This window comes from Scomber scombrus, chromosome 2 (assembly GCF_963691925.1).
Source record: "Scomber scombrus chromosome 2, fScoSco1.1, whole genome shotgun sequence".
Classification (NCBI taxonomy): Eukaryota; Metazoa; Chordata; class Actinopteri; order Scombriformes; family Scombridae; genus Scomber; species Scomber scombrus.
Window position 1 is genome coordinate 20,165,745 of NC_084971.1, and position 13,973 is coordinate 20,179,717.

Below are 13,973 nucleotides of genomic sequence, written 5' to 3' on the forward strand. Positions count from 1 at the left end.
AATATATGTCCAGTCAAACGATTCTACATGTTAGTCTTCAGGCTGTTGTAAAGATTATATTTGATTGATTGTATTGGCTGGTTGATACTTTTACACGCTTAGTGAAAGCTTATTGTATAATTGGCTTAAATGATAATGAAAAGTCAGTTCACCCATTCGTGCTTCTACAAGTCACTGCCTCCTGTCATTTTAACATACCATTTCACATGTGACCAGGTGGACCTACATTTTCATAAAGCATGTGATATTCATTTAAAACTATCCTATCCTTTGCTTTTTGCCAAGATGCAAGATGGCTAGGTGGTGAAATAGTAATCCTCAAAGAATTCCATTCTCTACGAAATCTGCAAGAAAAACTCATTAGTTCTAAGCTTAAGCCATGTAACATAACTCCACACTGAGTATATAGGACTGTAGACTGTGTGGTAAAGCTTGTTGTGTCTGAAGAGTCTGGGCTATAATGGCTGAGAGAATGACATAAGTTGTGGCTGTATGGAAATAAGCCCAGTGTGGTCTTGCATAAAATCCAGGCAGCGCTGCTAATACACACGATAAATGGGCTTGCCCAGGCGCAATTACCAGCTAGCAGAAAAGGGCAAGGCTGCCTTGCTGAGACACTGAATTTATTTTGTTTTGTATGAGGCCACATTTGGATGCACTAGGCAAACATTGCTGTGGCCCATTTCTTTTTGCAAACTAGTTTTGTTTCCACCTCCTTCTCCGAGGAATCCATTTGATTAGTCTGTGTGCTCAGTTCTTATTTTGTACTGGCCATATTGAGGGATTCAGAGTTTTTTTGTGTTCAAGTCATGTCATGCGTAACATACCTTTTGTGATGCCATTTAACATTAGACTTCAGAACATTACATCATGTGGCTATGTGAGGTCTGAAGAGGTTAGATCCTGTACTTCCCTCCTTTCTGACCAAGTGTGACCAGAACGGGAAATACATAGAGCATTATGTTTTGAGGTTTTGAAGATGATACAGGTTGCATAATGTGATGTGATGCAATTCCTAAAGGCACAATAACAAGTCACTAAGTACACTAAGATGTCCTGAAACTCTATAATATGTCTTTACTTAGTCCTCTCCCATATTAAGTTACTGTTTAGTTATTAGTTATTAATTTCAATTCTTATTTTCAAATTGGTCATCCAGAGAAACGCCATGTTCAGAGTAAATTTTGTTTGTCTGAATTTAAAAAAAAAAAAAAAATGTATCGATATGTTACATTCTTGATACACTTGACATTATTCAGTGTTTTAGCAGTGTCTTGGTTGTGTTTCTTATGCTTGTGAGTGTGTGTCAGTGTGTTGGTAGGTATTGCCATCATCTTTCATACATACTCATTACGTGCAGTGTTGTAGGCTTACATCATGTTGTAGCATTCTTTCCCTGTTTTTCCCTCGAGTATGAATTTGATGGCTGTCAGTAGTGAATTTTCTCCAAAAGGTAAACAGTCTGGCTATTTGTCATATGCCGTGTCTCTGTGAGCACGACAGTTATTTAACTTGGATGCCTCAGCAGCCACAATAAAAGCGATGGTGTCTAAGGACCTTGAAATCTGACGTTATTCAGCCTGAAATAAAAGCACTGTCTCTCCTCCCTGCCATGTTTGTTCCTCTCACGGTTGTTTGTGAAATCTGATTTCCACGCTTCATCTAATCAGTGTAAACTTCGCTGCCCATTTATGTTGGTCCTTCAAATTAGTTCTGTCTCTGCATCTGAAAGTATAGCGCAGCCTGTTTTTTGTTGTTGTTTTTTCCCCCCTCATCCTTTCAACTTATCCTTCTTAAAAGTAGTAGTTTTAGCTGAGATAATAGCACATTTAAGAGTTGAGACCTAAGCACTGCTAATAGAAGAGATCTGTCAGTTTTTGTTGACAGATTGTTGTCAGTTTTTAAGGCTAACTAACAAAAGCGCTGAGTGGTTTAATTTTAGATGCTGTTGGTATGTTAAAGGTAACAATCACAAAAATTATACCAGCATGTAGAAAAAAGAACTGAACAAAAAGAATTAACTAACTACATATTGTAGGCCAGCAGTATTTTCTATAGGGGGCTGGGAAATAATGTTAACTGTAATGTAGCCTAATATTGCCCACATTTGTAACTGTTGGCAAATGGTGATCTATCAACAAAGTGTTAATGTTATTTTGTCTGTCTTCAATATTTCTTTCAAGCTCATTCTTGAGATATTCAGGCTGTCTCTGTGTGCAGAGACAGTATTATGCTTCTATAAAAAATAGCCCAGTTAAATCTGTATGAAGGTAGATACATGGACTAAGCCTCAGTGCACACTGTGAGGTTAAATGTGGGCATAATTAAATATACATTGAGCTTTTTAAGTCACTGTTTCAGAACAAAACGTCAACAAGCTTTGACTTCGACTGAGTCAGTCCCTGCGGAAAGCTACATGACACATGCAGTAGCCTTATCTGGGTGTATTCCATAGCCCAGCCCTGTGTTAATAAATAAATGAAGTGAAGATGCATCCTGCGGACTCATGGCTCAGTATATTCCCATTTTCTGCTCCATGGCAGAGTTGGAGACAGCCTTATGTATTACTTAGAATCTAAACATCTCATTAACTTCAGGACTCAGCCAAGATGAAAGAGAAATCTATGTAGTAGACTACTATCGCTCTGTCTCTGAGCAAACGTATCTGAGGACAGCAATGGCTGCAACAAACATCATCCACAGTTTGTAGTGGTCTTGGCCTGCAATTCGTCTTACTTCTGTGACAGTATTTAATTTCATTACTGTGTAACCGCTCCACAACTACAGACAGAGACACTGTGGGGCTGTAGAGAATTTAATTAACACCTGAACTCTCAAAGAAGGCATATATTTCAACCTTTTTTTATATTAAAAAAAATAATAATTCTAACGAACAAATCTTATAATTCATGACTGGTTTCACCATATCACATGTCAGGTAATCAGGTTACTGGCGAGCTGTTATCAGGGAGCAGAACCCTTAACCTCAAGTAGTTGAAAGCAGTACTATGCTTTCATGACTTATGTTTCATCCCTATAGAGACATATTTACATTGCTCCTTTTAATCCACAGTGTGTTTTGCCAGCTGGCAGTGGATCTACTGTATAATATTAGAGGCAGACACTTTATGGATGTCATTAGCTGCAATTAACGCTCTATTTGAATATAGAAAAAGTTTAAGAATGTAATGCCAAAGAACCAAGTGCACTGCAAACACTGTGCATGTGTTGTTAGTGCCACCACAACAGTTTTCCAGGCAAAAACCTGACCCCTTATAAAGTAGTTGTGTTTAAAAACTTTGCTCAAATTTCAGGGTTCCTTCCTGCTTTTGACTGGCTACCCCCTGTATAAACAACACTTTTTACACACCTATATAATAACAAGTAAGTTAGCCAACAAGATATCCTGACGTAAGACAACAATGCATTGTATGAAAGCGGCCACATAAAAAGTTAAGCTACACTCAAATCTGCAATCTTTTTTAAAAGACATTTAATATAATGTGAAGCATTAGTATTTCTTTATTTCTTTTAATGGTTTAATTGTCAGAGACAATGATATAACTATTGACCAGTCGCCTGCATTTGAGTTGTTCTGATATATGATATATGATATATTTACAATTTCTCTTGGTCATGAGTAGTTCTCATAATCAGGTTTAAGCATAATAAAATGTCAGTGTTATTTAGCTATATGGAACAGGCGGTGGTAATAATGAAGGCTCTGTGGAGAAGGAATTGTCAATTTACTTTCTACACAATGCATTATAAGCAGTATAGAGTTTGGTATATGAGGTTGAACCGGTTGGGAGGTTGGCAGTCTGTGTTTGTTTGTGTGTCCGTTGATGGATGGTGGATCTGCAATGTAATGCCAGTATGTGGGCAGCCAGCATATGAGTGCTTGTGTGTTTATGTATGAGGAGGAGGGAGTTAGCATGCACAGGTTTGTGTGTGCTTTCATGTGTAAATATAATGATGAGTTGTTGATTCCGAAGTTTTAAATTTATATAAACACATCATTGCACTTCATAATGAGCACTCTATCAGCTGTGTCAGGTGAAGCTGAGCAGATAAATTGATGGTAAACAGATGTATCAAAGTTAGTTTGGTCACGGTAGTTACGAATACAGATTATGTATAAGATTATTAAATCATGAATTACTTTTTAATGACTGAAAAGGTTAACTGAGTCACATGTCTATAGCACTGCTATTCATGGTTCCATCATGGAGGAGGACATACATCATTCAAGTTTTTATTCCAGTCTAGAAGCCCTTAAGTAATGCAGCCAAGAAAGGACATAACTTTGCTTTTAGCAGCTTTTCAGAGAGGAAGCTTATATATTCCACAAGCTAATCATATCACCACATTGTGCAAGTTCAGCTGCTGTCAAACTGATGCTCCTACAGCTGATCGGAGTGTGTAATGAGTCCGTTCTGTCCATGTGCTATCTCACTGGCCTGGGACAGACATATCATTGTATTCAGCAAAAGGTGCCACCAGCATACAAGGCATGGAAAGAATTCTCCTCTTTAATACAGGCAGCAATGATTGTTTGCTCGTCAGTCGCCTGTCCTGTAGACAAAGCTTAATATATTGCTTATCGCATAGCTTTCTGTTAATTACTTTGAAAGATTTCTCCTTCAGGAGAGGTGATCATTTTGGTTTGATGCTAATAAACACATTTGTTATTGCGCAATATAATTTGAATAGATAGTTTACAACCAGTTTTTCCCCTTTTAATGTTTCTGGTGAAGCAGCACAGCTAAACACAGGTGTTGATTGTGAGTCTTGACTCTCTTGGAGTGCTTCACAGATATATTTTTCAACCATGAGGCCTGGTTCATGTTCTTGAGTGTACAATGTGATTGCTGATTAGTTAAAAGCTTTTAGTGAAGTTGCCTGTTCATTGAGATACCGTGACTTCTTTCAGGCAGAGATCTCATCTGAAATGGGTGCTTTTTCAAAAATTCATCAATAACATAAACCTACACAGTATGTTTGCATTAAATATGGCCTCTTTCTTTGTATAGTATGTTATCTTCTTGACTGACTGTCCGCTGTAAGGAAAAATCAATAGTTGTAGTCCAACACACAAATGCTTCTCGATTCTTCCACAGGCTTTCTTAATGGAACATATCTTGTTACATTTTTTCTGCGAAACATAGTTCTGAACTCTTACTAATGCAATTAGACAAAGAACTCCTTTTGTAGGATTCAGTAACACATCAGCTTATTGATTCTGTGCAGTGTAGCCTATCCAAAAAAGCTGAGATCAAGGAAATGATTGCCCAAGGCTTAATTCAGTTACATTTTTCTTGTGATGTGAAGGACAGCTTGATGGACTGACTGTACTTTAAAACACTCCCACTTAAACTAAGGGATGGATATTTTCAGTGGGCCCCGTCTAACATAAGTCGATGTGACTGATTGATGTTACAATATGTGTAATTTAGCATGTTTCTGTAGGAGTATGATTTAGAATAGATTGCCTCATTACATTTGCGGAAGCCCATAATCTGGATAAAGACATGAATGTTAGTCATTTTGTCACGCTGTAGTTTATAGTATTTCTCTAAAGGGGTGTCACTGTACTTGAAGAAAAAAAAACAAACATGAAAACATCTGCTCCCACCATTATACAAGTATGTAAATGTGCATGTAAATGTTGTGAAAGAAATGGTCAAAATTTAAATCAGTATTATAAAGATGATCGAATTTATTTCTTTTTTAATAATCTTCCTTTTATTTACCGTTTTACAGTTTACATAAGCATAACCTCCATCCAACTATTTTAGTTTTTTGATTAATTTTTTGCATTTATTAACCTAATTATGCACTGAAACCTTGAAAAATGGAAAACTATGATAAAAAATTATAGCAGATATTATGCAATTTTGTTACTGTTGAGTTGATTTTTCATTTGAAGTCTCTTCCCAAACCGCCACACCTACAATGACACTGTGACCAGTTCTTGAATCTGTTACCTGTTTACATGTTTTGTACATGTCGCAACTCAACCAACTGTAATGCCCTCTCCTTTTGTTCACAGGTGACTACCCTGGTAAATACCAGCAACAAAGGGCCATCCAGTAAGAAGAAGGGGCGCTCCAAGAAGGCCCATGTCCTCGCAGTGTCTGTTGAGCAGGCTACTCAGAACTTTCTGGAGAAGGGTGAGCAGATTGCCAAAGACAGCCAGGATCTCAAGGAAGAGCTCATTGCTGCTGTGGAGGATGTCCGTAAGCAAGGTGAGCTTGTTTTAATGGAGACAACACTTGTGCTTTTACAGTCGTTGGAATAATATTGCTTTGATATTGGTCAGATCACTGTCTATATCATGACTGTTTTTTTCCCCACCCGACAGACATTTATTATTATTGTTTTTCTCCTCCACAGGACAATGTCTGATCATTCATCATTAGTTAAAAGTTTACCAACATGTTGTCAGGCTGTTTGAAGCTTTTAATGCATCCATGTCCGAAAGGGATTATGATTTATCTGTTTCCCCCCCATATGACTTTGGAAAAGATGCATTTGAATATTTGTTTATTTTTAGTGTTTTCCCACGAATCCTTTTCAAATCCCTTTCAAATTCAAAGTACAAAAAAAAAAAAAAAAAAATATCCAATGAGAGAATGTACTTCTGCTTAAAGCATTTTTGTTAACTTAAATAGCAGCATAGACTCCATTAAAATAACCCTAAATGCGTAACCCTAAACAGACCACATCTGAAAACATGGGATACCTCGTTATCAAGCTCACACCAGTTACAACATTCTCTATTTTTCTTTTTGTCAGTGCAATACTGATAATACTGATATTACAGTGACACATTGAGGGCATGACTGCAAGCCAGTGCTTCTCAAACTTTTTCATTCAAGGACCCCTAAACTGACACAAATTAGACCACAGACCCCCATTTAAATAACATTTTTTGCCCCAGGGTCTCCCATTTAAGGATGTTGCTTGTAAATGTTTCATTACAGAAACTGTATGAAACCCATCACCAAAATAGTCACACATTCTGTCATTGTGTTACCCATGGATGGCATTACAATCAAAATCAGTGATTTTCCTGGAAACACCTCAAGGATCCCTGGGGGTCCCCAGATCCCACTTTGTGAATCACTACTGTACGTAGGTTAATTGAGTGGACACAATAACATGGGCATATGTACAGTGTAATGGAATTAATTAAAATAGTCCATCAAATTAATTCTTCAGAGGTTTTATGGTAACTTTTGAAGCATTGTGACTGTGTTTTACTCGATCACAGTACAACACAGGTGTAGTGAGGGTGTTCATATTTTTTAGGCAGGTACAGTAATTCAACAGGAACAATACCAGACTAAAATGGAATCATAGACTCATCAAAATCATGCACATATCACGAATAATAACAAATGTATGCCAATTAAGGCGTATGCCGAGATATCGTGCAGCTTCAGTATAGTTTCTTATCTACCGTATTTGCCGATTTTACAGTTATCCGCATGTTTTTGGGACATACTGAACAATAAGAAAATACAGATTTAACTCCCTGTTCACATTAAATGGTTTGCATGGGTGCTTTTTTCTGAGTAATTCATTTAAATATAGTATGTTTGGGAAAAAGTACAAGTGCTCTGCATATCAGCGCAAGTCAAATGTCTACACAACTTTAGACAGATACAAAATGTCATTCATTTCAGAAAATTCATTAAACATAAGATTATCATTATTATCCATTAGTTTTGGGCTTTACTTGGCACATGCTGCCTCAGGAATGTAATGAGCCTGATTCTGGAGTTGTTTACCCTAAAGCTATGCATCGTTAAAGCTTCGACTGTCTGTGATGGAGGAGAACCTTGTAGAATTTTTATACAGTATAGATGCCCATTCTCATTAGCAAAAATGTAGACATTTCAGACACCTGTTAATATTGAAACTTCATCATGGACGAAACTCTTCAACAAATTGTGCTCAATCTCTCGCTCAGACAAGGCAGTGGCACAGCTGTTTGTAGTGCGCCAAAGTTCCTTTTCTGTGCTGAGTGCAAGTCAATGAGGCTTTATATGATTCAAATGTTTGTCCCCAGTATGGAATTGGATTCCCTGTTCAATAACTACATCAGCAGAAAGAGCAAATGGAGCACAGCATTGTGTTGTACCCGTATTCCTCTTCCTGCACTGTCAGCTCCACTTGGCCACTGGTGCTGTTGGACACTGACTTGACTGTGTTCGCACGTAGCTCTTTTGAGGCGTGAAATAGACTGTTGCTATACAGGTCATATCCACAGCTGACATCAGAAACGATAAGTTCAATCTTTATACTTGTTAGGCTTGTGAGTCAATACCAGAGGAAAAATAACAAACTCTGTGAAACAACTTCTTCTATCTCTTCAGGGCCTGTTTTGAACTTAGTTCACACATTTTTGCATTTGTGTCTGTGCTCATTAATAATTAAAGTAACCTTTCTCATTCTTTTGATGCTGAAGCTCTGACCTTGTAACAAAGGAAACGAATCAAACTCAGTCCTTGTCTTTCCAAGGAAAAACAAAACAAAACCCGTTTTCAAATCCTGTCTAAAAACCCACCTTTTCAAACTTTCATACTCACTTTAATTTATCATCCACCCTGCAGTTTTCTGATTGTATTTGTTTTTATTTCACTTACATGTGTCCCTTTTGGCTCTTTTAATTGTTTTTTATCTGTATTGTAAGGCGACCTTGAGTGCCCTGAAAGGCGCCTTAAAAATAAAATGTATTATTATTATTATTAAAACAAAACCTTTATTTGAGTAAAGACCAACACTAGAATAGGAGATGAAAGTTAACACTCCACATCTCCTAACCTTTCATTACCGTTATGAACAAATGCTCTAAAGCTCTTCAACACAGAAGTGGGCTTCTGATGGGGCACTCTGTTCATTGTCTCTACACTTCTTTTTTTTAGAACATTAGAATTATGAGTACAGAAATATGCTATGTTGACTGCATTTTTCCTAAGAAACCTCTTAGGAGTAGCTAGTGGTGTTTCTGACTAGTTATGGTCATTGTGAATTGTAAAACATGCTTAAATCTGTCATCAACGCATCAAACCTTAGTCACTATGACCTCATCATGTCAGACCTTGTCATGATTAAATTATACATGCTGATTGCAGACCATTGAGAGGTTCAGTAATCAGGCCATTTGTACTGTCACACTTCACAAGCTCATCACTGGGCCAGACAGAGTAATGACATCAAAAGCAATAGACAGTGTGTGTGTGTGTGTGTGTGTGTGTGTGTGTGTGTGTCTGTGTGTGTGTGCGTGCTTGTTTATGTATGTGTTTCAGCTATGCTAGAATGACTGTGGCGATGGCATTAATGCTTAGTCGGTCTGTCTGTCTGACTGTCTGTCTGGAGTTTTGTTGATGACAGAATACCAGCAAAACTCATGGCATCCCCATCAACTATACTCTCTATTTTGTGCTAATTACTAAATGCTAGCATGCTCACTAAGATGAAATGGTGAAAAGGGTAAACATTATCCCTTCTGAGCATTAGCATGCTATCATGGCCATTGTAGCCTGCTATATATATGCTATATATGTTATATTGATGACAAAGGCAAATAGAAACAACTTCCTATACATCATCACATTTTTGCAGGTTTTAGGGCTTCATACTATTAACATCTGCTGACTGCTGACCCAGTGGAAAGCATTTTTCGTCAGCCTACTTCCATTAGCTTATTTCCTCATCAATATTTAAATGAATATGAGCATCGACATTTAATTTGTACTTGCAAATAAACAGTGAATTGTCAAAGCGGTTTTCAATTAGAACATGTTTATGAAGTTTGTCTTAAGGGTTGGAGCTGTTGCAGATGAACTTGCTCAGAGACACTGCAGAATTAAACTGTTACTTGAACAAAGGTGAAATAATTGTGAAGTAATAACTTCCCAAAGCTACTTTGCAGCACTTAATGTAGGTTTACAAACCCACTGATCTTTTAAATCTCTGTGACTGTGTGGGTTTGAACAAACTGGGACTTCTTTGAAGCCAAAATCTGAACCATCTCTTTCCAAACAAACATGGTTCTATAAGCTCTGAAATGCATGAAGGAAGTTAGTTGTGGGCCATCATCTCAACTTACTTGTACCACAGGATTAGCTCACTTTAGAGGTGATAAATAATTTAAGTAGATATAAAAATGCATACGCATACACACACAGATAATAATAAATTGTGTTCTCTTAGGTGAATGTTGTCATGTCAGTTTTTCCACTTACTGTTTTCTTCATCACTTCTTGCAGGAGACACGATGCGTATTGCCTCCTCAGAGTTTGCTGATGACCCGTGCTCCTCCGTGAAACGTGGGACCATGGTGAGGGCCGCCCGCGCCCTGCTCTCTGCTGTCACCCGCCTGCTCATCCTTGCTGACATGGCTGATGTCATGAGGCTGCTGGCCCACCTTAAAATTGTAAGCATGATCATAACCTTATTTTAAAACAATGTGGTCACAGGTTTTGATAATTGATTATTTTGAGTTAGTTACATCAGGATCGTCAGCTGGATCCTCACTACTTTAATACATATGTTAGTATATCTAACTTGTTTTTAAATTACAGACTCCCCACATGTCTTGATGTTTGTGCGGTGACACATTCATGTGTCACATTAGACTTTCATACACAGTGTACTTTAAAGATGTGATCAGATGTTGATTTCTTCAACACAGGACTTCCTGGTGTTGTGTAGTCCACAGCTGCAATGCATGCTTTTTTTCACAACCTCTGTTCACATTAGCATATACATGAGACATGGAGGAGTATCCTGGGAACACACATCTGATGTACTGTACTGTGTCATGGTACCATTGTGTGCTGTGATTAGGTGCATATTCTACCCATTACTCTTACTCATTGCAGAGTCATTTGAGGAACTTAGGTTTCTTTGTCCTACATTTTGAAAGTGGCTTACAGTTTGGAAAGAGAAGTTAAAGGACCAGTGTGTAGGATTCAGTGCCATCTAGCAGTGAGGTTGCAGATTTCAAACATCTGACCCCCGCCCCGCTGCTCTATAGAAATTTACGGTGGTCGCAAAAATCTCAAAAGGCCTTCACTAGAGCCACTGTTTGGTTTGTCTATTCTGGGCTAACACATGGTGGTGGTGGTGGTGCTTATTAGTAGTATTCCACACTACGCTACACACTGCACACTACAGGGCACAATTGTCAGAAACTGAAACAAACTGAGGCCCGAATGCAACTTAATTCACTCACCTTGTCCCCTACTCTCTTTACTCAGTCCTTTTTTTCTAGCTTTCGTTCTTTAGGCCCATAGAGGAGCTTAACTCAAGCCAGTATAAGCCCTGTCATCAAAGGCCACTTAAAAGTTATCTCTCTCTCTTCTCTCTTTTCCATTACATCTTGTGCGACACTTTCATTAGGGATAGAAAGGAGTTTAGAATCAAAATGCACCCTCAATATGGATGAGGTTGCTGTAATGAGACCCATTAAAACTGCACAACTTAATGGTTATTGTCTTTCTTTTAAAACCTTGCTGCTATTATATAGTGGTAAAATATCATCTGTATTCATTCAACCAAATACAAGTTGTTTCTTCTTCTTCCTCTTGTCTTTTTTTTTTTTTACTTCAGAGTGTGTTGTAACATTTATGGCTTTAGGTTTATTATTTCATTAAAATATATAGCTCAAGGCTATTTTTCAAGCACATCAAAAAGCGCAACTGAGTTTTTGGCATATCCAGTATGTATTACTGAGTGTGTGTGTGTGTGTGTGTGTGTGTGTGTGTGTGTGTGTGTGTGTGTGTGTGTGTGTGTGTGTGTGTGTGTGTGTGTGTGTGTGTGTGTGTGTGTGTGTGACAGGTGGAGGAGGCCCTGGAGGGAGTAAAGAATGCGACCAATGAACAGGACCTGGCCAACCGCTTCAAGGAGTTTGGGAAGGAGATGGTGAAGCTGAATTATGTGGCAGCCCGGAGACAGCAGGTAACTGGATGGGACAAAAAAATCAATATTGCCACATATCACAATATTTCTACTTGCAATACGATATCAATACACTGGCACCAAGTATTGATACATCTTTTTTTAAATGTGGGACCACTCAGAATTGCTTCAGTTACTTTGACTTACTACAACCAGAGCGCCTCTATGCTGCGCTTCCTTATGGAGATGCTGAACAGATTGATGACAGTCAGAAGAATAGCAATTATAGATGACAAACGAAGAAATGCAAACAAAATAACCCAGCCATGAACAGCTGCTGTCAGCCTCTCCGTGTCCATGCTGGCAACAGAGTCTGCTGGGGGGGGGGTGGTAGTACGGAGCCGCTGCTGTTTATTAAGGGCATTGTCTCTTTGAGGCTTGCTTTCATTGAGACACATGCACACTGCCATGATCGACAGTTATGAAATAGTTATTAAAAAAGGCAAAACAATTAAACATTTTTCTTGTAAGGTAAATGTGGTTATTTTACTAAAAAATGGAAAATACTTGAATACTTAATACTTAGATTACTGGCAAATGGGAATTCCTTGTTTATGTTTTACTTATTTGCAGGTAACAGAAAAAGTAGTGCATGCTAGACATTCCTGTTTTTCAGGACTTTGAAATAATAAATCAGCAAAAGTGCTCATTTGACCCAGGAGTATAAGACATGAAAGTTTTTGATTTTTTTTTCTAATATGCCCCCTGAGTATGAAGAAATTATTTTGGAGGACTTCTACAATTGTTATATTGGCAAGCTTCCACCCTGCTGAACTGTCCCAGAGTAAAACACTGAATCCTGTTCGGCTCCAGGGTTGCTGATATGCTGACACTGCCCTACTGTTGTGTGCTTGGAACAATTGTAGCTGATCAGAGGGGACATGAACTTATGTTTTCCAGAAACCTCTTGAACTGGGATCAGTTTGTTCACTGTTGTATTAATGATCATCAGAATACCCCACATCTGTCTGAAATATATGCTCTTAAAGTAATACTCCAATATTGTGAGAAATACACAGTATTGCCTTTGCATATATTTCAGTAGTTTCTTAATTCTTAAGTATGCACTGCTTTTTCTGTACAAGGGATTACAATTACTAATGAGTGCTCACTCGAGAACCTTTTGTCACTTTACAGGAACTGAAAGACCCTCAGTGTCGAGATGAAATGGCGGCTGCACGCGGGGCTCTGAAGAAAAATGCCACCATGCTGTACACTGCCTCACAGGCCTTCCTGCGTCACCCAGATGTGGCGGCGACACGTGCTAACCGAGACTACGTGTTCAAGCAGGTGCAGGAGGCCATCGGTGGCATTTCCAGCGCTGCTCAGGCCACCTCGCCCACTGATGAGAAGCATGGTCATGCTGGCATTGGAGAACTGGCTGCTGCCCTCAATGAATTTGATGTGAGTCACCCATTGTTCCTCTTTCAAATACGCACTCTGCACAACACTGCTTACATACCAAAACTAATGCCGTCCAATACAATAGCCCTGCCAAAATATCAACCACCTAAAGAAGGTATTTTGATCAGCTTTTGGTGAAACAGTTTTCTATAGGTGGCAGTTCAAATATATTTTTATTTTGGAGGCTATAGTTCTGTCATATTATAGTTGTTCATACTGACAGTTGTTCCTGATCTTTAATGTCATTTATATCAATGAGTGGAAAACACCTCAGTACATAACTGAATACAAATCAACAGTACTATAAACAACAGCCTCCAGAATAAGCAGAAAGTTGAATCAATGCCTCTGTAAAACACATTTAACAAAAACTTTATATTATAGTATTGCCTTGAAGGGAAATGTATTGCAGGCCTGCTGCATTAGCCTGCATTAGTTTTATCTAGGTGTACCTAATGAAAACTGAGCAACTGAGTGTATTAAAAGTTGAGGTGCAGCAATAGTATGTTTTACAAAATATTGATATCGACATAACTTGGCTCTGATATTGGCTGATGGCTACACAGCTTCCACTGGTCATGTGGGGGTTTACATCT

At 38.3% G+C, this 13,973-nt stretch overlaps 1 protein-coding gene across 1 annotated transcript in view; it reads left to right on the forward strand.

Moving 5' to 3' along the window:
• The window catches only part of ctnna2 (catenin (cadherin-associated protein), alpha 2), a 338,533-nt gene that overhangs the window by 53,478 nt on the left and 271,082 nt on the right, over positions 1–13,973 (forward strand). The window contains exons 3-6 of the mRNA XM_062427945.1: positions 6,053–6,248; positions 10,281–10,447; positions 11,854–11,973; positions 13,111–13,377. Of these exons, the coding sequence (XP_062283929.1) occupies positions 6,053–6,248; positions 10,281–10,447; positions 11,854–11,973; positions 13,111–13,377 (750 nt within the window). The remainder of the gene's footprint in view (positions 1–6,052; positions 6,249–10,280; positions 10,448–11,853; positions 11,974–13,110; positions 13,378–13,973) is intronic.